Below are 23,233 nucleotides of genomic sequence, written 5' to 3'. Positions count from 1 at the left end.
AAGAACTGTGTGCTGAAATGAGGTAGAGTGATATACAATAACCTTTCAGTACCAGTACAGCAAACCATAATCCCAAAAAGGAAAGGAAAGGAAGGAAAGGAAAGGGGGGGGGGGGAGAGAGAGTGAGAGAGAGAGCGCGAGAGAGAGAGAGAGAGAGAGAGAGAGTGAGAGAGAGAGCGCGAGAGAGAGAGCGCGCACACACGAGCGCCACAGAGGCAGGCTGGGGGAACATTATATGACTGAAACCCAATCGTGAACAACTTTGTAACTGTGTATCTCACAGTGATTCAATAATTTTTAGGGGCTGGAGAGATAGCACAGCGGGGAGGGCATTTGCCTTGCATGCAGCTGACCTGAGTTCAATTCCCAGCATCCCATATGGTCCCCTGAGCATCTCCAGGAGTAACTCCTGAGTGCAGAGAAAGGAGGAAGCCCCGTGCATCGCCGGGTGTGACCCAAAAAGCAAAAATAAATTAATTAATCAAATAAATAAATAAATAACTTTTAAAAGCCCTAATACGAAGAATAAACCAGTGATGACCATCTCTCTTAATTTTGTAAGAATGCATCGTCTAAAAGTTTTCTATAGTCAAGCTGCAGTTGGTTGAGCACAAACCTGAGTGTGTGAAAGAGACCAAGTAATCGGACAGATTTTGCTTCCAAGATCTAGTTCAAGTGACCCAATCACGATCTAGTCATTTCAGTAATGCGGTCACGCTCACGGTCCTCCCGCTGTTCGTCGATTTGCTCGAGCGGGCCCAGTAACGTCTCCATCATGAGACTTGTTGTTACCGTGTTTGGCATATCGAGTACGTCACGGGGAGCTTGCCAGGCTCTGCCGTGCGGGCGAGATCCTCTCGGTAGCTTGCCGGGCTCTCCGAGAGGGACGGAGGAATCGAACTCAGGTCGGCCATGTTGGCTGCATGCAAGGCAAACGCCCTACCGCTGTGCTATCGTTCCAGCCCTTCAATAATGCAATTTCAAGAAATGGGTTTTTATGCCCTTGTGGATCCCACAAGCCCCACCAGGAGTGATCTCTTGAGTGCAGAGTCAGGAATGGGCCCTAGCATCACTGGGTGTGACCCAAGACCATAATAAAAAACAAGAAATTAAACAATGCCATAATAGGAGGGGTTACATGTAACTATTCCACTCCTTTGAAGCAATGATTCCTTCCTGGTGGACAGCTCTCATCACTTCTTTGCCATCTATTTATATACCATCCTTTCAAAACCAAAAAACTTCACATACTTTTTAGTTTCGCTTTATTTTTTGCTCAGGGGTCAACTGCAGTGCCAGGAACTAAAAGCATGCCCTCAGTCCACTGAGCTAAATCCCAGGTCCCTTTACATATTTTTATAAAATGAAGCAATGAGGGGCTGGAGAGACAGCACAGTGGGTAGGGCGTTCGCCTTGCACGCGGCTGACCTTGGTTCGATTCCCAGCATCCCATATGGTCCCCTGAGCACCACCAGGAGTAATTCCTGAGTGCAGAGCCAGGAGTAACCCCTGTGCATCGCCAGGTGTGACCCAAAAAGCAAAAAAAAAAAAAAAGAAAAAGAAAATGAAGCAATGAGGGTCAGAGCAATAGTAAAGAGGGTAAGGTGTTTGCCTTGCACACAGCTGACCTGGGTACAATTCTCTGCACCCCATATGGTCCCCCGATTACCTCCAGGAGTGATTCCTGAGCACAGAGCTAAACCCCTGAATGTGACACACACCCCCAAAAAAAAAGGGCACTAAAACTATCTCATCAAGTATTCTGAAATTTCTCCCTACTTAATATATTTTAGTTTTTCCTTTTTGGTCCCAGGACCCAGGGCCTCACACACGCAATGTTTATATATTTTGACTTAGTCTGTCATCAGTGCCTATAACACACATTTACACACACACACACACACACGAAAAAGAAAAAAAAACAAATATATTCATCAACAAGAAAAATAATAAAACCAACTCTAGATTATCCAAACTAAGAACAGCCGGGAAGACATACTCCAAAAATAATTTAGAAAGAATTTGAGTGTCTTTTTTGGCAGAAGATTCATTTTTCTAATTATATTTTCACTTTGCTCAGTATTCTCAAGCGTATACCAGCGTGGGAGAGGAATAAAAAAGAGGAGCCTGAACAAGTACAAAACATAAAGACAAGCAAGAGTCAACGGCTGCTCAGGATCTGCAGGGCCTCACGGAACAAGCTGCTAAGCAAATGTCTAGCCTTAATCGAACTGCTTACAGTTGTCAATTAATTCTGAAGGTTTCCAAACAAACCTAAAAATGAGTATCTAGGTTCTACTACTTGCAAGCCTGAAGATGCATGCTTACTAATTCAGTGGCTGAAAGCGTTTAAGAAGGAATAAGAAGACGCTAGAGATACAATACAGCAGGCCGAGTGTTTGCCTTGCATATGGCCAGGCAAGGTCCATTCCCAGCAACTCTGAGCCCTGCCAGGAGTAATCACTGAGCAGAGTCAGGAGGAATAAGCCATAAACACAGCCACGTGTGACCCCCACCCCCCAAAAAAAACATGAAAAGGGACATCAAGGACTCCTGAAAATCAGATGAAATACTCAATAATCAATGTTCCACACAACCTAATGGGGAATGCGAGATCACCAGGAGTCCACAAAAATAGATCTATGCATCATCTCAGGTTAAAATAACAGGCACAAAGGGTCCCAATGCAATGGAGCTATGAAGAAATAAAACGTACTTTGCTAAGCATCAAGGCTAGTTCTGTGCGTGAAGTGTACTGTCCTTACCATATGGTCCCAAATTTCTCCAGAGCCTCCACAAGATCAGCTTCCACCACAGATTCACAGAGTCCTCGAACATGGACAACAGGGGACACCGAGACTTTATGATGGCTTCCACCAGCCTCCTAACAAGACAAAAAGAATTCTGAGTTTAAAATTTGTAGCACTTATATAGGCTTCTTTCTGATGTGTAGACAAAAGACTCTGAGATGTGTACAAAAACAATACTATTTTGCAAGCCAGAATGCAAATTCAGTATGAGTCCCGATACAGTTAAGGACCAGCCAGTGGGCCCTCAGACACAGTGGGCAGGGCTCTGGCCTTCCATGTGGCTGACCTGGGTTCTATCCCAGCATCACATATGAGGCCCCAAGACTGCCAGGAGTGATCCCTGAGCACTGCTGCGTGTGGACCCAATACCAACACAATTATTTTATTGTTTCCCAGCCGTGCTGGGGGAGGAGGGGGCAAGAGGGGGTTGTTATACCTCAAAGGGTCTCAGGGGTTGGGGTTGAAAAGATAGTTATAGTGGGCAGGGTGCTTGCCTTGCACGCAGCAGACCCAGTTCAATCCCTGTTATCCCAGATGGTCCCCAGAGCACCTCCAGGAGCAATAACTAAGCACGAGGTGGTCTGTGTAATCCCCAGCATCCCAGGGCCGAGCAACAGTCTTGCCTGCTCATACTGAACCACTCTCCGGTTGGCCAAGAATCCTGTGAGTGATCCCTGGGAGCCTGAGCACAACTTGGGAAGCCCCCACCCTAAATAGTGCAAAAGAAAATGAGCTTGAGCCCTTTAAAAGTTACCACCAAAACACAGTGTTAGAGAGTGTCAACTGAAACTAAAGCGAGTCAATAACTGAATGGATTATATAAACATTCATTTTGAAATAGATAAAAACTGCTATACTAGAAGCCGGAGCGATAGTACAGCGGGTAGGGCGTTTGCCTTGCACACGGCCGACCCAGGTTCGATTCCCAGCATCCCATATGGTCCCCTGAGCACCACCAGGAGTAGCTCCTGAGTGCGTGAGCCAAGAGTAAAAGCTGCACATCGCCAGGTATGACCCAAAAAAGCCAAAAAAAAAAAAAAAGAAAAAACAACTGCTATACTACTATTTGCCTTACAAGCGTGAGACCCTGGGTTAAATGCCCAGAAAACAAACAAACAAAAAAAAAGAAGAACAAAAAAAGTAAAATATAAACTGCTATAACAGACATCTTATGGGACAACTGGGAAACTCTGAAGACAGACAGTACATTATATAATGAAGTTATACTTTTGTTTTGTTTCCGTTTGGAGGTCAGAACCAGCTAGAGGTGCTCCAAGTCCACTGGTGCTAGAGGGTCAGGCCATTCCCAGCAGTGTTCAGGGAACCACAGGGTGCTGTGGCTCAAAGTCAGGCCTCCCACAAGCAAAGCAGGCACTCAGCCACTAAAATTCACCCTTTCAAAGCACCATGCTAAGTATCTGATTCCTAAACTGGTGACTAAATCGGCATGGTTTACACTTTACTCATATTAATATTTTGGTCAGGTCTTCTCCCACCCAAAAGGGTTTTTTAAAATCATTTTTCACACAGAAGCCCAAATTCTTTCCATTCAAATGTTTAGTTACCTAGACTCTCTCCTGTTCTATTTTTATCCTTTACTTACCACACTAGAAATAGATTCCAAGTTAAATACTCAGCAGATGAAGACATGCCTGCAATTAATACTTATTTTTCTTTGTTCATTACTCAACCCCTTCTTTTAGATCAACTGTATCAACCATAATAGAGGTATTATTTGGTCTCCAATAATCTAATAATAATCATTCAAAATTCCCAGAGCCTCAAAGGGCAAACTCTAATAAATAGTGTCAACCTTAGGGGCAGAAAGGTAGCTCAGAGGATTCAAGCACATGCTTTGCACGTAGAAGACCCGATTCAAATTCCTGACTCTGCATGGTCCCTCTGGAGCACTGCGTCGTAGTCCCTAGCATCTCTGGTCTCTGGATAAGGTCAAAAACCAAAGGATTGGGGGGGTGGGGACACATATGATGAAATTTAGAGACACTCCTGGTGGTACTGAGGGGACCATCTGCTGTCCCAAAGGTTGAACTGGGGTTGGCCTGTGCAAAGCAAACACCTTATATCCTAACTCTCTGGCCCTAAAGAACATCAATCTTAGGGGCTAGAGCAATGGCACAGCGGGGTAGGGCTTTTGCCTTGCACGCGGTCAACCTGGGTTCGATTCCCAGCATCCCATATGGTCCCCTGAGCACCACCAGGGGTAATTCCTGAGTGCAGAGCCAGGAGTAACCCCTGTGCATCGCAGGATGTGACCCAAAAAGCAAAAAGAAAAAAGACCATCAATCTTAACTGTTAATTCTGACTATATAGATCAAAGATTAGGCTCCAAGAAGAGTAGGGAGGCTTAAGATAATATAAATGAAGCTTCTGAGAGGAAATTCCTCTCAGAAGGGCCCATTTGCATCTCTTATATAGTAAGACAAAGATGTCATTGTATACTCACAAAGACCAACACTATACTCAGAAAGTGGCCTTTGCTTTCCTGACATTATCATGCTGAAAATTGGAGCAATCTGGGGTTGTTGTGATAGCACAGCAGGTAGGGCGTTTGCCTTACACTCCGATTCCCAGCATCCCATATGGTCCCCTGAGCAGCGCCAGGGGTAATTCCTGAGTGCAGAACCAGGAGTAACCCCTGTGCATTGCCGGGTGTGACCCAAAAAGGGGGAAAAAAATTGAGCAATCACCTAACTAAACAATCAGTTCTGCCCCTAGAACCTCCATCATAACTCCCCAATTACAAACACACAGACTCATAGCTGATTCTGCCTAGCCTCTCCTCAAACACCTCCAATGATAGGAAACACCCTAGTTTGTGAAAACAATCTGCTAGTTTTGGTTTGTGGGTTCTGTGTGTGCACCACACCGAGCTATGCTCAGGGCTCACTCCTGGCTGTGTGCAATCCTGAGAGGACCACATATGTGGTGCAGGGAGAGCTGCTTGCAAGACAAGCACCTTAACCCCTGTATCTCTCTCAGGCCCCAGAGTTTCACTATTTAAAAGAAATAGTAACAATAATCGTCCTTGGAGCCAGAGCAGTATAAAGTAAGGTGCCTGCCCGCTTTGCATAGGGCTGACCTGGGTTCAATCCCCAGCATCCAATATAGTCCCCCCAACCCCAGACAGGAGCAATCACTGAGTGCATAGCCAGGAATAAGCCCTGCGCATAGCTTTGTTCCCCAAAAACAAAAACCAAACAACTAAATCTGGGGCAGGAGAAATTAGTGGCAGGGCGCTTGCCTTGCATACAGCTGACAGATTCAATCCGTGGCAACTTGTATGGCCCCCAAGATCACCAGTAATGAGCAGAGTCAGGAGTAAGCCCTAAGCACCACATGGTGTGGCTCCCCCAAACCAAAAACTAAATCTTTATCACATGAGTGATTACAATAATTGTAGCACTGTCCTCCCGTTGTTCATCGATCTGCTCGAGCGGGCACCAGTAACGTCTCCATTGTGAGACTTGTTACTGTTTCTGGCATATCGAATAAGCCACGGGGAGCTTGCCAGGCTCTGCCATGCGGACAAGATACTCCTGGTAGCTTGCCAGGCTCTCCAAGAGGGGCAGAGCAGTTGAACCCGGGTCAGCCGTGTGCAAGGCAAACGCCCTACCCGCTGTGCTATCGCTCCAGCCCACGATAATTGTACCAAATATACAGTAACTAGCAGGGTTAGATATTGCTCCTAAATAGAGGTTCAGTGGCTACTTTGGTTTGGGTATTGTGGGGGATTTTTGGTTCATGGGTAACACCCTTGGTGCTCAACTTACTCCTGGCTCTGCACTCAGGGATCAATCACATGGGGTGCTGGGGATTGAGCCCAGGACAGCCACATGCAAGACCCTACCCACCGAACGATGGCTCTGGCCCCTCTGCACTCCCTCCCTGTCGCTACATTTCCCTTCCAGTTTTTTTTTTTTGCAGTGATTTTTTTGGGAGGTGTGGCTATGCAAGCACATTGGACAGTGCGCTCAGGGGCTTGGGGACCCATATGGTGTCCAGTATCCAACCTGAGGCTCCCATATGTAAAACATACACTCTTCTTCCATCACCTTCCCACACCGAAGTTCACCCCACCATTCTTGTCATTCTTTTTTAACATTCCTATCAATCATTCTGTGATTTTTAGTGTCTACTCTATCTTCCTCTAGTATTAAAATTCATCAAAGTTGGGGCTGGAGAGACAGCACAGTGGGTAGGGCGTTTGCCTTGCACGCAGCTGAGCCGGGTTCAATTCCCAGCATCCCATATGGTCCCCTGAGCACCGCCAGGGGTAATTCCTGAGAGCAGAGCCAGGAGGAACCCCTGTGCATCGCCGGGTGTGACCCAAAAAGCAAAAAAATAATAATAATAAATAAAATTCATCAAAGTAGTACCAAGAAATGAGTCTATCCAGGAATGCAAGACTCTCTTTGACTGTGGTGAGTTTATGCAAACTAAAGAGGACTTGTGTTTTTTTCTCTTCCCCTTTATTGCTGTTGCTGAGATGACTGTGGGTTCAATTCACGTTCTCTTGGGGTTTCACTCCTTTAAGTCACAGAGCTCAACTGGAGTGTATCAAGTATTCACACACGAGCTTGCTGAGGACACACAGTGCGGGTGTTCGCCAGGGGTCACACACACTAGTCACAGTGCTCTTACACACCTGGCGGTCACCAGCAAACACAGTCCTAGTGCCGGGACAGTGCCTGCTGCACGTGTAAGATCACACTCATGCTCTCACACCTGCAGAGGGGGTGCCAGAAGTCACTGAGCTATCCACAGGCCCAGGAAAAAATGGTTTTAAGGGGCAGCTGCAAAGATTTTTGTAAACTCCTACTATGTCGGAGTTGACTTTTTTTTCTTACTAAATAACAAAATTACGAATCTTGTGAAAGGAAAGAAAGCACAGGGGCTAAGGCATGACCCAGCCACAAGGACACCAAGAGCACAGCAGTTGTAGCCCTCCCCCATCCGCCCCCATTAGAACTTTTTGCTTTTCCATTTTTGGACGTCTTGGTTGCATTTGGGAGATCACGTGGTGTCAGGGTTATAGAGCTCAGGGATTCCACGCACAAAGCACAAGACAGTCCAGGACACAAAGTTTTAATGGATCAGGTACCTTTAAGGGATCATTTGATTAAAAAGAAGTTTGACTTAAAGGAACAGGTAGGTTTGAGAGGGTTCTTTGGTTTGCCTTTGTTTGGGGTTTTGTGTTTTGTTTTGTTATGGGGCCATACCCAGTGCTCAGGGATGCGGGGATCAAACCCAGGTGAGCTGGTGCAAGGCAACGTGCACCAAGTACACTCTCTCCCACCCAGGTTAAGACGACACCTATCTTTTTTCCTTTTTGGGTAACACCGGTGATGCTCAGGGGTCACTCCTGGCTCTGCACTCAGGAATCACTCCTGGTGGTGCTTGGGGCACCTTATGGGATGCTGGGAATCAAACCCGGGTCAGCCGGGTCAGCCGCGTGCAAGGCAAACGCCCTACCCCCTGTGCTGTCTCTCGAGCCCCAGGATAACACTTTTTCTTGTTTTTAGCTTTTTGGGCCACACCCGGCAGTGCTGGGGACTAACTGCTGGTTCTGCAACTCATAATCACTCTTGGGGTTGCTCAGTGGACTGTACGGGGTACTGGGGATCAAACCTAGGTCAGCCATGTGTAAGGCAAACTCCAACCCCTAGGGTGACACAGTATAGACTGGTTCTCAGGTGTCTGTCTGTCAATGACTGATGGGCAAATGTCTTCACACACAACCCCAAGGCCCCTGACACAATCAGCAGACCACCTCATGCTTTTTCTGAGTCACCAAATGGCTGAGTCGGTTGCTGAATTTTCACATGCAAGTTACAAGATAGACACTTCCTCTTTTTTGGATTTAAATTTTTACTGGGGGTCCCAGAGCAGGGAAGTTTTTCCTGTCAATAGAGGTGCCCACAATTCTGTCACTTGAAGCTGGGCCCCTGGAGGCCCGGGACTTGCTGGAACGTTTGGCAAGCTCCCATCATCCCAAGGTTACTGGATAATTGCAGCGTGCGACCTAATTGATCACAATGATGTCTCTGAACCACCATGTTTAGACACGGAATTTTTTCAATATTGATCTCCATCACCAAGAATAGCCCCAAGCATATGGATGGAGCCAAAGTATTTTAAGGTTTTGACATACACCCAGCTGTGTCAGGGCTTACTCCTGGCCAAACTCAGGGCTTGCTCCTGGAAGGGTTTGAAACACTATATGGGGTGCCTGGTTTAAACCCGGGTCAGCCATTTACATGGCGAGCACCTTACCTGCTTATCTCTACGGTCCCTAAAGTATTATTAATATTTTGTAGTGGTTATTGTTTGGGGGTCATACCTAGCAGTGCTCAGGGTTTACTCCTGGCTCTGCACTCACGGATCCCTCCTGGTAGGGCTTGGGGGACCACTCCTGGATTGGCTGTGGCTGCACAATGGCTCCAGCCCTCCCAAAGTATGAATTTTCAAATTGGGAGAAAACAGCATCCACCTAATCTGAACACTTCAAGTAGTCAGTAGCAAGCCGAATTCCAGAAATGTTAAGTCACCGAGTTTGCTGGTAGCAGTGCCAAGACACCTGTTCGGTGGCACTTCACGCCTGGCTTTATTTTAACTGCCCTGCCCAATCCATACACTAATGTGAAGAAACACAGCCACCTGCTTAAACCAAAAGCTAGTAAAATCTTTTTATTTTTTTAAAGTGTTGGGCCACACCTGGCTGTGCTCAAGACTGACTCCCGGCTCACTCTGGAGACCATACAGGACACCATGAACTCAGGGAGGCCACGTGCATGGCAAGTGGCAACCTGCCATACTTCACCGCTCTGGTCCAAACCGACTACTTTTCATGTCTTTCATGGAACTCCTGGCAAGCCCTTACTACGGCAAAGAGCAGGCACAAGGCAGCATGGCTTCAGAAGCCTGCAGGCTCGGCACTGACCTCCAGGCCACGCACCTGAGAGCACACCCAGGGCTTTCCATTCCCCAGAGGCTGGTTACTAGGCTCGCAGTCGCTACACTTTTCCAGTGGGAGTTCAACAAAGTGACCACGCTCCGTCTCTCCTCTCATACTCATGCAACGCATAGACAGAATATTCTTTCCACCTCTGTAATTTATATTACTGAAGCACAACAGTGTATCTTCAATTTAGATTCTCTACATACTTTATATTCCTTTGAAAATTCCAAGATCTACTTCTTACGTTGGCATTCTGCCATCTTGCCAAGTGGATTAAAAGCTGAGCAAGTTGGGGACAGAGAAGACAATACAGCAGGCAGGGTGCTTGCTATGCACACAGCCGACTCGGACTGAATTCCCAGAACTCCATACTGGGCTGGAGTGATAGCACAGCGCGTAGGGCGTTTGCCTTGCACACGGTCGTCCCAGAACTCCATACCTCCTCCTGAGTCTCACCAGGAATGAGCCCTGAGCACAGTCGGGTGTAGCCCAAAAACAACCAAAAATTTTTAATCGTTGGGAAACCTTTCAAGTCTGAGAGGGGTTGGGGCTGGAGCCATAGCACAACGGGTAAGGCATTTGCCTTGCACGTGGCCAACCCAGGTTCAAATCCCAGCATCCCATATGGTCCCCTGAGCACCGCCAGGAGTTAATTCCTGATTGTAGAGCCAGGAGTAACCCCTGAGCATTGCCAGTGTGACCCAAAAAGCAAATAATAATAATAATAATAAAGTGTGAGGGGGCGTGGGAGAGTAGTTAAGATGGAGGGGGATCCAGTATGACAACAATAGTTGGACATGATCACTCTGGACAAGAACTGAGTGTTGAAAGTGGGTAAAGGGATATACGTGATAACCTTTCAGCATCTGTATTGCAAACCACAATGCCCAAAATGAGAGAGAGAGAGAGAGAGAGAGAGAGAGAGAGAGAGAGAGAAAAGAGAGGGGATAAGAGGGGAGAGGGCTGCCTGTCACAGAGGTGGGCTCGGGGTGGGGGGGAAACTGGGGACACTGGTGCTGGGAAATTATGACTGAAACCCAATCAGGAACAGCTTTGTGATGCTCTATCTCGTGGTGATTCAATTTTTAAAACTTTAATAAAGGTTGAGAAACTTGGGATTGGAGAACTAGTATGGGGGTAAGGCACATGCTTCAAGGTTGACCTGAGTTTGATCCTGGGCACCCCATGTGGCCACCTGGACCCCACCAGTCCTGAGCAGTGCTGATGGGTATAGCCCCAAAACCCCAAAATAAATAAAAGGTTGAAAATTTAACTGTTCACTTTATTAGTAAGCAAACTGTTTTAACTATCCTTAATTTGGTGCCTAAACAGTCACTAACAAAACAGCAAAAGAGAATCCTAGAAGTCTTCAAAATAAATTAGCACTCCATAAATTTATACCGATGTCTTTAGAAAGAAAAGTAATGCTTTACTAAATTCCCATTCAATCCCTCAGCTGGTTTTGCCAAGTAAAACAAGTCAAACGACTTTCTTAAAAGAGACATGAAAATATATTATTAGTACTCTCAAGAAAGTTATGCACGCTTCAATTTCAAAACACACTAGTCCATAAGAGGAGAGTATATAATTATTCAAGCTTTGTTCCACAACATCGGCTGGTGAGTGTGAAACAGCGGGAGAGTTTATACTCTTCAAAGGAGGTGCCAAATTATAAGACACAAATTTGAAAATCTCATTTTTCGTACCCAAAGCACTGTCTCAATTTTAAAATCTCAGGATCATTTACAAAGATGGATTCCTCCTTAAGAGCATGTGTACAAACACTTTTCTCAGATACTCACATCCCTCTTTCATCTTCTAGTGGATATACTGAAGCATTCAAGGAAATCATGAAAAGCCAAACAACATAAACTTTGGAACTGTGATTTGGGTTGAAAGGACAGCATTGCTGGACCGGGTCTGCACAGCCTTCTTTAACCCTTTCTTTGCCCACAGGCTACTTCCCCTTCTTGGAACTGGAAGAGCCCCAAGGCTGAGCCGAACTTTTTTTTTTCTCTCTTTGGGTCACACCTGGCGATGCCCAGGGGTTCCTCCTGGCTCTGCACTCAGGAGTTACTCCTGGCGGTGCTCAGGGAACCATGTGGGATGCTGGGACTCGAACCCGGGTCGGCCGCGTGCAAGGCAAACACCCTACGCCCTGTGCTATCTACCCATGAGCCGAACTTTTTGGCTGGATTAATTACCCTTTTGCTGAACCAAGATGCTCTGGACAGAAAACGTTCATACAGAAAATTCCTACCCCTAATAGAATTATATACACATTTTATGGTCTCAATTATTTCAAACACACCCAGAGCGTCTTTTAAAAAAAAGTGAAAACGGTAAAAATAAATCTTCCTTGGACTTAGCAGTGCAACACTGATCCTGCTGCTAAAAGCAGCCTCTCCAAAAAACACAATGCAGTGAGACAAACCATGATTTTACTTACTGCACTACAACAAACTACGGGAAAACAATGAAGGGGTCATCAGGGGCATGGGGGGTTCAAAGAACCAGGGCCCGGGGTGCTTGCCTTCCAGGGGGCCAGACAAGGGCCACATGGTCCTCTGAGCACCTCCAAGAGGGACCCCCGAGTGCAGAGCCCGGAGCAAGCCCGGAGCAGAGCTGAGCGACGGCCCAATCCCAAAATGCCAAAATAAATCGTCGGGGCTGGAGTGGAGTGCTGGCACGGCGGGAGGGCGTTCGCCTTGCACGCGACGCGACCTGGGTTCGATTCCCAGCATCCCACCTGGTCCCCCGAGCGCGGCCAGGAGCAAGTCCCGAGGGCATGAACCAGGAGGAACCTCTGCGCAGCGCCGGTGCGACCCCAACAGCCGAAACAAACCCGTAAGCAACAAAATGGAAATCGGGCGACCGGGGGCTGGCGCGTGGGGCTCCTGCAGCGCACCCGGGCTCCATCGCCGGCGCCCCCGGGGTGCCCCGAGCCCCGCCAGGGGCGACTCCTGAGCGCTGAGCCGGGAGGGACCCCGGGGCACCGCGGGTGGGACCCCAAGAAGGAAAAAAGGTCAACCCGGCACTCGAGACGCTACATTGTATCCGTCACTGCAGCGCGCGGCTGCCACCGAGGGGCTCGGCACCGCGCGGCCGGGGGCCGCTTCCCCGCCTCGACCCCCGCGTCGGTTCCGCCTCGGGGCCGCCGGCCGCTCGCGCGACCACCCGCGGCGCCTCTGGAGAACGGGGGTGTCGGGGGTCGCCGGGCCCCGCGCAGGGGGGTCGCGCCGGCAGGGAGAGCCCCGCGCGCAGGCCCCGCGGCCGAGCCGCCCGCGCCGCCACGTCGCGGGGGACCCCGCCCCGCCCCGCCCCGGCCCCGCGCCCCCCGGCCCCGCGCCCCCGCGCCCCCCGGCCCCGCGCCCGCCGCCGCTTTGTTACCGGCTGCGGGAAGCTCCGGCCGCCGCCGCCGCCGCCGCCGCCCTCGCCCCCGGCCCGCGGCGCCGCCTCGCGCCGGCCGTCGCCCCCGTCGGCCGCGTAGTCGAGCTCGCCCTCCTCGGTCTTGAGGCGCTTGGCCTGGCTCTCGTACTCGCGCTCCTCGTCGAACGCCTCCCGCGGCGACGACGACGACGAGGACATGGCGGCGGCCGGGGCCCGCGGCGGGCAGCGCCGCCTCAGCGCGTCCTCGCTCGGCGCGGCGCGGAGCGGGCGGGCGGGAGGGCGCGGAGGGCGCGACCGCCGCCGCCGCCGCCGCCGCCGCCGCCGCCCCCGAGCCCGAGCCCGAGCGCCGCGGAGTGTCCGGGGACGCGGCCGCCGCTTCCGGCCTCTCGGCGCGCCCGGCCCGGCCCGGCCCGCGCCGCCGTCGCCGCCGCCGCCGCCGCCGCCGCCGCCTCACGGCCGAATCCCGCCGCGGCGCGGGCAGCGCCCCTCCGCCGGGAGCGGCTCCCGATTGGCCGCGGCGCGCCGGCGCGGCTTCCCATTGGCTCCCGCGCCCGCTCGTCCCACGCCGCCCGCCTCGGCCCGGCTCGGCGGCGCCGCGCGAGGCCCGGGCGGCCGCGCAACGCCCCGCGCGGGTCGCTCGGCAGCCGTTGCCGCCCGCGGCCGTTAGCGCGCCCGACGCCGCCCGCCCGCCCGCTCCGAGGGCTCCGGGCCCCGCGCGGCGCCCCTGACGCGGGCCCGTCCCGCGGGGCCGGCCGCGCTCGGGCTCCCGGGCTTCGTCCGCACCGGGCCGGGACCCCGGGCGCCGCCGCCGCTGTCGCCCCACCGCGACACACGCGGCGAGAGGCGCTCCTGCCTGGCACGCGGCGGGCCCGGGACCCCCGCGGCACCCCTGGGCTCCCCCGCGCCCCGCCAGGACGGACCCAGACGGCGGGGGGCAGAGGCCGGGGCCGAGGCTGGCGCGTCCCTGAAGGCCAGCGGCGCCCTCCCGAGCGCCGCGTCCCAGGCCTGGCCCCGACTCCCGGTGCGGCTTCCTCCCAGCCTCCCACTTTCTTTCCAGAGTTGCGGCTTCAACCCATTTTCCCCTCTTTTTTGTGGTTTTTTTTGGGGGGGCGGGGCTGCAGGCGCCACACCGGCAGTGCTCCTGGATCCGTGCTCGGGATCAGTCAGTGCAAGGCCAGGACCCCGCGGCCAGTGCGCCTTCCCTCCTACCCAAAGCCATTTTCAGTTCTTGTGGTTGGCCGGCCCGTCCTGTCTGCAGCCCTGTCATTTGGAGGCCAATTGCAGGCTTTTCCTCCCAACACCCGACAGCTGTCATCAGATTTGCCGGTGACTGCATGTCTTGCCCGATAAAATGGAACCAAAAAGCGATTCGAGGCCTGGAGAGAGGATATGGGGGCTAAGGTGCTCGCCTGGCTCTTGGCTGACCTGGGCTTGATTCCCGCCACCACATGGTCCCCTCGCGGCACCAGAAGAGACCCCTGACCAGGGTTAGGTGTGACTCAATAACCAAAAATGGAAAGGAACTCCAATTTTTTTTCTTTTTTCCAATCAGGGATCACCCCTGGCAGGTATCTGTTACTTCGCTCTACTATGACTTCAGCCCCCAGAATTCATTTTGATAAGATAGAATGGAAACAGACAGAAGAATTGTGCAAGGGCAACGGTCTGAAGGGTTGCAGAATGAGGAAATGAGGAAACGCCAATGGGCAGAGCATTGGGAAGACCTCTGGCAAACTTTCCAAATATTTGCTACGATGTTGCAAAAGCTAACTCCTGGGGCCCACTTTGAACCTGTGCCCCTCAGCTATGACTCAGTTCCCCCCAGCATGGAGGAGGAAAGCCCGGCACTGGGTGTCCTAACCCAACACAGTGGGAGGCAGCGTGCTCTGTATCAAACTTCATTATCTGTTCACTCTTCCTCGGAACCGTGCCACAGGCTCAGGGGTGCAAAGGACAGAGGTCAGTATCTTGACCCAGGCTGGCCTTGGGCCTCGCTGCTGCAGATGCGGCATTGTCCATCAGACGGTGAGGTGCAAGTCTTTGACGAGGAAAATACTAACTCAGCTCTACCCTGCTGTGAGAAGGGCTGGGCTGGGAGACCACCTGAGTATGTGCAGCCCCCAGTCTCAGCCTGAGGGCCCAGGAATGACAACTTCTGGAAAGATAGCATAGTTGAGAAGGCATTTGCCCGCACGCACCTGACTCACAGTTTACTCCCTGGAACCACATACAGTTTCCCAAAACTGTCCAGGAGCCAGCCCAGGGTACCACCAGGAAACCAGTAAGCCCTGAACACTGAACACCATGGGTACAGCCCAAAAATTTAGAAGAAAAAAAAATGAAAATGGATTTGTGTGTATTAGTTAGCAATTGCCACCACCCTCGTGGTCGACCTCCACAGACTCGTCCTGGGCCCCCCACGCAAGAGAATCAATCCTCTGGTATAAATAAATAAATCTATAAGAGAATAAATCCTCTGATATGAATAAAAACCCAGCTATGCGGGACCAGTGGCTGAAAATGCCAGGCCCAGTCCCTTCCCATCTCCTCACCCTTCCGGGGTCCTGGCTGTTGCACCCACAAACTGTCTCCGGGTGCCATGATCCGAGACTCTCAAATGAATCTCGGAACCACGCAACTCGCTGCAGAGATGACTCCGGACCCCAGTTATTTGAAATCTTAGAATCCCAGATGCGTGCGGCCACTTTTGTGACCACACAACATCTCATACTTTTTTTTTGCTGAATCACTTGAGATAGACCTTTACACATCTCATATTGTTCATAACTGCGGTAGCACTGTCACTGTCAGTAGCACCGTTGTTCATCAGTTTGCTCGAGCGGACCCAGTAACGTTTCCATCGTGAGACTTGTTGTTACTGTGTTTGGCATATCGAATATCGAATACATCACGGGTAGCTTGCCAGGCTTTGCCGTGCAGGCGAAATACTCTCGGTAGCTTGCCGGGTTCTCTGAGAGGGGCAGGGGAATCGAACCTGGCTCGGCCAGGCCAGCGGCTCACAAGGCAAATGCCCTGTCCAGCCCTAGTAATGCAAATGAATTACTGTGGGGAAGGCTTAAGTGGTGGTGGGAAACTTAGAAATAATGGAAGGTGCAATGGTCGTGGGATTGATGTTGAAATATTGAATTTAATCAATTATTCTGAACAACTTTATGAAAATAAAAATTAAAAATAAAATAAGCAAAAAAGAGCAGGGGTTGGGCTGGAGCAATAGCACAGCGGGTAGGGCCTTTGCCTTGCACGCAGCCGACCTGGGTTCAACTCCCAGCATCCCATATGGTCCCCCGAGCACCACCAGGAGTGATTCCTGAGTGCAAAGCCAGGAGTAACCCCTGAGCATCGCTGGGTGTGACACCCCCCCCCAAAAAAAGAGCAGGGGTTAAAGCACCTGTTTTGCATGCAGCCAATCTGGTTCAATCCTCAGAACCCTATATGGTCCTCAAACACCTCCAGGAGTGATCTCTGAGTATAGATCCAGGAGTAAAACCTGAGCACTGCTGGGGTTGCTCAAACCTTTTCTTAAGAAATCTCATCGCACATGAGGAACAAGTCATATCTGAATGAGTGGGTGTCCCAGGCTTCTTGGAAGCAGCTCATAGACAAAGTAAGAGCAACGTAATTTTTTCATAGAGCTTATTTTAATGTTTACCATGGGCAGGGCTTCCGTTTACAAAATTCTCTCCCGGTACACAAGGGAGAGCCAGGACACTCAGCACCAATCTGCCCCTCTCTCTCTCTCTCTCTCTGCTATTTAGCGGAGTCCCAAGTGAGCACTGAGGTTAAGGCGCTTGCCTTGCATGTGGCCGACCCTGGATCAAATCACGTATAGTTCCCAGGCATGGGCAGAGATCACTCCCCAGCATGTGGGAGCAGCCTGGGCCTTGTTTCCTAGGGCTCTTTATCAGGATAGAGGAAGTCTGATCTTTTTGTGGATTCAGACAATTTCAGAATGCAGCATCGGAGAATCAAAAATGCCAGTTGGTGAAATAAAACATTTAGATTTGGTGGCCTGTTTTTTGAGGACTTTCCATAAATTAGATTCGGTGTGATTTAATACAGATGAGATAAAGAAATTACACAGTATGGGGCTGGAGAAATAGTACAGCAGTAGGGCATTTGCCTTGCAGATAATCACCCCGGTATGATCCTCAACATCCCATAAGGTCCCCCAAGTACTGCTAGGTGTGATCTCTGAAAACAGCCAGGAGTAAGTCCTGAGCACCGCCAGGTTTGGCCCAAAAAACAAACAGCAACAACAAAAAGTTACAGCCAGAAATGCCTACAAAACTCAGAATCAGCTCCTGAATGAGGTTACCATCTGGAACTTTTTTTTTCTCTCTCAAAAAGTCTGATGCCTTTGGCCAGTTGCCTGGGCCTTTGAGTGGATTAATTGCTACTGATCAGCAGAGGCGGCCCACCAAGAACCCTGAAGACCACGATTCAAAGGGGGGTCAGGGCAGGGCTTGAGCTGAACTCAGTGGAAAAGTACAGGCCTGGCACATGCAGAAAATCTGGGTTTGATGCCCAGCACCAAAACCAGAGCAGGGCTCGGGGGGTGGGAGGTCAGCCTTTGTTGGGGATTTGACTGGCAATTGAGACAAGTAGTCAGGGCCCTTTGGAACCTAGATCCAAGTTGCTCCTTTCATATAATTTGCGTTGTCTCTCCATGGCAAGTAACTTATAGGTAATGGAAGGACTGGGGACAGGCGAGCTGTTCCCTGCTGTTTAAAGCGACAGTTAAGCTGAGCAGACAAGGCACATGCCCAAGAAACAGGCCACAAGGCACACTTGGTATCCATGTCGTAACAGCAGCCTCTGACACCATGCCAACCACCACACAAGTCACACCACAAAATCCTGACAGGAAGCTTCTGCTTCCTGTGCGCCTTGCTCAGTGAGGGACTAACTCCAGTGCGGTGACGAGTGACCCCACTGGAGAATCAGGATGGGGACCCAGCGAGCTGACCTAGGAGTCGGAACTCTGCATCGAAGAGAAGGATGCTTTCTTTTGTGATGGGGTCGGTCACTGCCCTGACTGTCCAGGTCTCATGGGAAGCCACTGATGTGATGGGAATTCCCACCATGGCCACGCAGCTGCGTCCCAGGAAATGGGACAGTTTGCGCTTTTTTTTATTGCCACAGACTTCAGCTACCAGAGGAAGGCGCAGATATGAAGCAAATTGTTTTAGTGTTCCGTTTTTCAAAGTTTGGGGCCATGTGCAGCTATGCTTAGGAATTCGGTTCTGGCAGTGGAGAGCAGCATGTGGAGCCAGGAATCCAACCTGAGTCCAACACGGATCAAGTAAGTGCCTCTTTTTGTTCTGGTCACACCCAGGGATGCTCTGCTCAGGGATCACTCCTGGCGGGGCTCGGAGGATCATATGGGGTTCTGGGGATCAAATCTGAGTCAGCCATGAGCAAGGCAAGAGCCCTACGCATTGTACTATCCCTGAGGCCCCAAGGCCAAAGTCTGTACTGTCTCTCTAGCCCCCAGATCTCATTTTGAACTTTAACTTACAGAATGATTCAAAAACTATGAGAAAAGTGCCACCAGTTTCTAATGGATGAATCCTTTAAATTCGAGAGGCAAATCACGAGCTTTTCCTAGCGAAACTCAGCAACCAACATGCTGTTTATTCCCAGGGAATGTACAAAACTTTTGTTCCTGCCCCAGCTGCAGAGAAAAATCCAATAGAATCCCCCCCGCCCCCCCCCCCCCCCCCCCCCCCCCCCCCCCCCCCCCGTCTCTTGCCCACTGCATTTGCAAAGGCTTGGAACTGTATTTGCTGATTTCACTGACGACACAGAGTCCCTGCTGAGAGAGATCCTTTAAGTTCTTACTTTGCCAAACTACATCTCTCCACTCGCGATACTGTTTTCATGTTTCACAGGCACCACCATGAGTGCAAACTCTCTGCCTGAATGCTGGCCCCCTGGCTGGTTGGTGAAGTCACCGAGTCTATCTGGGTCCTGTAGGAGCACGTCATGCACTAGCTCTCGGTGCAGACTCTCCCCGCGCCGCCCCCTCCAGGCAGCACGCCAGGCTGCCCTTCTTTTTTTTTTTCCGCTTTCTGGGTCACACCCGGTGATGCTCAGGGGTTACTCCTGGCTCTGCACTCAGGAATTACTCCTGACAGTGCTCAGGGGACCCTATGGGATGCCGGGAATCGAACCTGGGTCTGCCGCGTGCAAGGCGAACGCCCTACCCGCTGTGCTATCGCTCCAGCCCCAGGCTGCCCTTCTTAAGAACAGCAGTGGGGGGCAGTCGCATAGCCCAGCAGGTAGGATGCTTGCCTTGCAAGCAGTCAATACAGGTTCAGTCTCCCACAACCCACAGGGTCCCCCAAGCCCCATCAGGAATGATCCCTGAGTACAGAAACAGGAACCAGGAATAAGCTCTGAGCGCTGCCGTATGTGGCCCAAAAACAGAAAGAGAAAAAAAATATATAAAAGAATGATGAGAGGGAGATGAGACAGGAGAGAAGGCCCAGTGTGGGTCCATGCCCCACACAGCGCATGGATGCCTGAGCACCGCTAGGAGTGATCGCTGAGCACAGAGCCAGGAGTAAGCCCTGAGCACTGCCTGGTCCAGCCCTTTCCCTGGTAAATAGTTTTAGTAGAGGACTAAAATCAAAGCATTTCCGTCCCCAGTCGGGAGTAGGTTCTTTATCAAGGTGAATTCGTTTTATCAAAACGGAAATAAGGAAAAACAATGAAAACGAGGGGCAGAGAGACTGTAGGGTGTTTTGTGCATGGCCAACCTGGGTTCTGTCCCCAGCATCCCATACGGTCCCCCGAGCCCACCAGGACCAGTGCAAAGCCAGGAGCCAGGAGCAGGGCTGGGTGTGGCCCCAAACAGAAACAACAGCAGAAAAGGAAATAGAACAAGCAGTTGCTGGCTCTTCGCGAAACGATCGCTAGCAGGCAGTGACTAGGTCGTTGATAACCTAAGCGAAAGAAAGGCAGCCTCTCTCAGAGCTCAAGGAAAAGAAGCCTGTTTGCTGATGGTGGCATGCACAAACTTCGTCCCTCAGCACCATCAACCTGGTTGGCTTGTTGGTTTTGGGGCCACACCAGCTGTCCTCCGCTGCCTCCTGGCTCTGTGCTCACTCCTGGCAGTGCTCAGGCATCCATATGCTGCGTGGGGCATGGACCCACACTGGGCCTTCTCTCCTGTCCCTTCTCTCCCTCTCATTGCTCTTTTCTATTTTTTTTTTCCTTTCTGTGGTATCAGGGACTAACCAGTATACCCTGTCACCTATTATGACTCTCTGACCTAAATTTAAAAATAAAAAATCATGTAAAAGAATGTGTGTAGGGGGGCTGGAGAGATAGCACAGTGGGTAGGGCGTTTGCCTTGCACGCGGTCGACCTGGGTTTGATTCCCAGCATCCCATAGGGTCCCCTGAGCACCGCCAGGAGTAACTCCTGAGTGCAGAGCCAGGAGTAACCCCTGTGCATCGCCAGGTGTGACCCAAAAAGCAAAAAAAAAAAAAAAAAAGAATGTGTGTAGGGAGGGAGATAACCCAGACGCTGGATGCCTGAGTCCCCGAGTCCCTCAATACCACATGCTTTCCCAAGACTGCTGGTAAGTTCTCCTGAGCACTTGAAAAAGTACCAGAAGGGGCCGGAGCGATAGTAGAGTGGGGAGGGCGTTTGCCTTGCACGTGGCTGACCCGGGTTCGATTCCCAGCGTCCCATATGGTTCCCCAAGCACCGCCAGGAGTAATTCCTGAGTGCAGAGCCAGGAGTGTAGACCTGAGCATCGCTGGGTGTGATTCAAAAGGCAAAAAGAAAAAAAGAAGAAAAAAAGTTACTCGTTTTGGCATATTGAATGTTTATTACTGTTTCACTAATAAAAGGGCTTGAGTGATAGCACAGCGGGTAGGGCATTTTGCCTTGCATGTGGCCAACCTGGCCGACCAGGTTCAATTCCTCTGCCCTCTCGGAGAGCCCGGTAAGCTACCAAGAGTATTTTGCCCGCACGGCAAAGCCTGGCAAGCTACCCGTGACGTATTTGATATGCCAAAACACGGGAACAAGTGTCACAATGGAGACGTTACTGGGCCCGCTTGAGCAAATCGATGAACAATGGGAGGACAGTGACGACAGTGACAGTGACACTAATAAAAAAAATTACAAAAACGATTACTCTGATTTATCTTCCTGGGGGTGGGGGTGCCTGTGTTTGGGACCACCCGGCGGTGCTCAGGGCTTCCTCTTGGCTCTGTGCTCAGGGGTCCCTCCTAGCACTGTTCGAGGACCATAAGTGGTTCTGGAATGCAAATCGGGATTTCCTATGTGCAAGGAAAGTACCCTGCCAGCTCTACCATCTCCCTGGCCCTAATCTTTTAAAGTTTGTTTGTTTTTGGGTCGTGCTCTGTGGTACTCTGGGGTTACTCCTGGCAGCGCCCAGAGGACCGTGCAATGAACCCCAGCAGCCCGTTGAGCTATCTCTCCAGCCTACTCGATTCTCTTGTAGAACACCACACGAGATGGGAAACCACAATTTGCCTGTCATTTGAAAATGGGCAAGTCAAAGAGCCCCTTGCTTCCTCTTTCCTTGCTGGCTCATGCACTTGGTTACAGGCTCCCAGACTTTTTTGGGGTAGGACTTCCGGGGATCCACACTTTTGTGGGGTCAGGGACCCCAAGTAGGACCACCCAGACCCTACTTGACTCGTGGAGCCCCCTGGCATTGTGCCCTCAAGGTGGGCACTCTCCCAGCTGGGCTATCCCCAGCCCCATTTTTCTTTAAAGGTGCTTCTGCAAGCTTCCAGTTGGGCACTTGCTAGACCATCACTCCGGCAGCTCATCATAGACATGGAGCTGCGTGCTCAGCCTTCCTCAGAGAAGCTCTTCGCTCTCAGAGTCACCTCTGCTGCTGGGGCAAACCTGGGAGGTTCAGGGCAGCTCCTGGCAACCCACTGGGCAACTGTTGTTCGCAGAGACTTAGCTTCTGCCTCCGTCGTCCCTCTTGCTCCATGCTCCACAAGGACACAGGAGCATCATGGCCGATTGGATTGCAGGTGAAATTTATCATTTTTCTGCTCCGTTTCTAAGAACCACTTTCCTAGGAATCTCATTTGCAAAGCAATATTCTATTTTTTTTAAGCTGTAATGATCATTTTTGCTCATCTGAAGAAGATTCAGCTATTGAGCTGGATGGACAGGCTCTGGAGAGAGGGAGAGCAGAGGGTTGAGGTGCTTGATGCATTCTGTCAAGCACCAGAGATGACTCCATCCTCTCAACACTGCCAGAAGTGGCCCTGGACACAGAGCCAGGAGTCGCTGAATACCACCTGGGGTGGCCCCACCCCCACCAAAAAGATCTCAAACACAAAAACACAAAATCAAAAATACTTGTGGGGCTGGAGCGATAGCACAGCGGGTAGGACATTTGCCTTGCACGCGGTCGACCCGGGTTCAATTCCCAGCATCCCATATGGTCCCTCAAGCACCGCCAGGAGTGATTCCTGAGTGCATAAGCCAGGAGTACCAGGAGTAGCCCCTGTGCATCACTGGGTGTGACCCAAAAAGAAAAAAAAAACCTGTATCATCACATGCCATAATGTGTTTTACAACATAAAGAATAGCAAAAATATTTTTAAGGGCTGGAGTGATAGTACAGTGGGGAAGTCACTTGCTCTGCATGCAGCTGGCCCCGGTTCAACCCCCAGCTTCCCATATGGTCTCCTGAGCCCCCACCAGGCTCTTCCTGAGCACCGAGCCAGAAGTAACCCCTGGACATCACCAGGTGTGACCCAAAAACCTACTTAGATATAGATATAGATTTTTTTTTTGCTTTTTTGGGTCACACCCGGCAATGCACAGGGGTTACTCCTGGCTCTGCAATCAGAGGAATGTCCAGGGGACCATATGGGATGCTGGGAATCGAACCCGGGCCGGCTGCGTGCAAGGCAAACGCCCTCCCTGCTGTGCTGTCTCTCTAGCCCTAGATGGGTTTTTAAAACTTTCTTTCTTGTGTGTTTTGCTTTGGGGCAACACGTGGGAGTTCTCGGGGCTTCCTCCT

General features: G+C 51.0%; 1 protein-coding gene across 3 annotated transcripts in view; it reads right to left on the bottom strand.

Moving 5' to 3' along the window:
* Positions 1 to 13,443, bottom strand: part of HNRNPLL (heterogeneous nuclear ribonucleoprotein L like) — a 44,126-nt gene extending 30,683 nt beyond the window's left edge. Inside the window, exons 1-2 of one of the 3 annotated variants that reach the window (XR_008794782.1) lie at positions 13,180 to 13,443; positions 2,766 to 2,884 (exon numbers count right to left, since the gene is read on the bottom strand). Coding sequence is in view for 2 of the 3 variants with exons in the window: in XM_056130603.1 (XP_055986578.1) it covers positions 2,766 to 2,884; positions 13,180 to 13,377 (317 nt within the window). In the remaining variant the exon portion in view is untranslated. The remainder of the gene's footprint in view (positions 1 to 2,765; positions 2,885 to 13,179) is intronic. The other 2 variants (XM_056130603.1, XM_056130602.1) reach the window with 2 other exon arrangements.
* Positions 13,444 to 23,233: the final 9,790 nt, after the last annotated feature.

Source organism: Sorex fumeus, unplaced genomic scaffold, assembly GCF_029834395.1.
Source record: "Sorex fumeus unplaced genomic scaffold, SorFum_2.1 ptg000079l, whole genome shotgun sequence".
Lineage (NCBI taxonomy): Eukaryota > Metazoa > Chordata > Mammalia > Eulipotyphla > Soricidae > Sorex > Sorex fumeus.
Note: the sequence above shows the minus strand (reverse complement) of the source record. Positions and strands in the feature narration are given on the sequence as shown.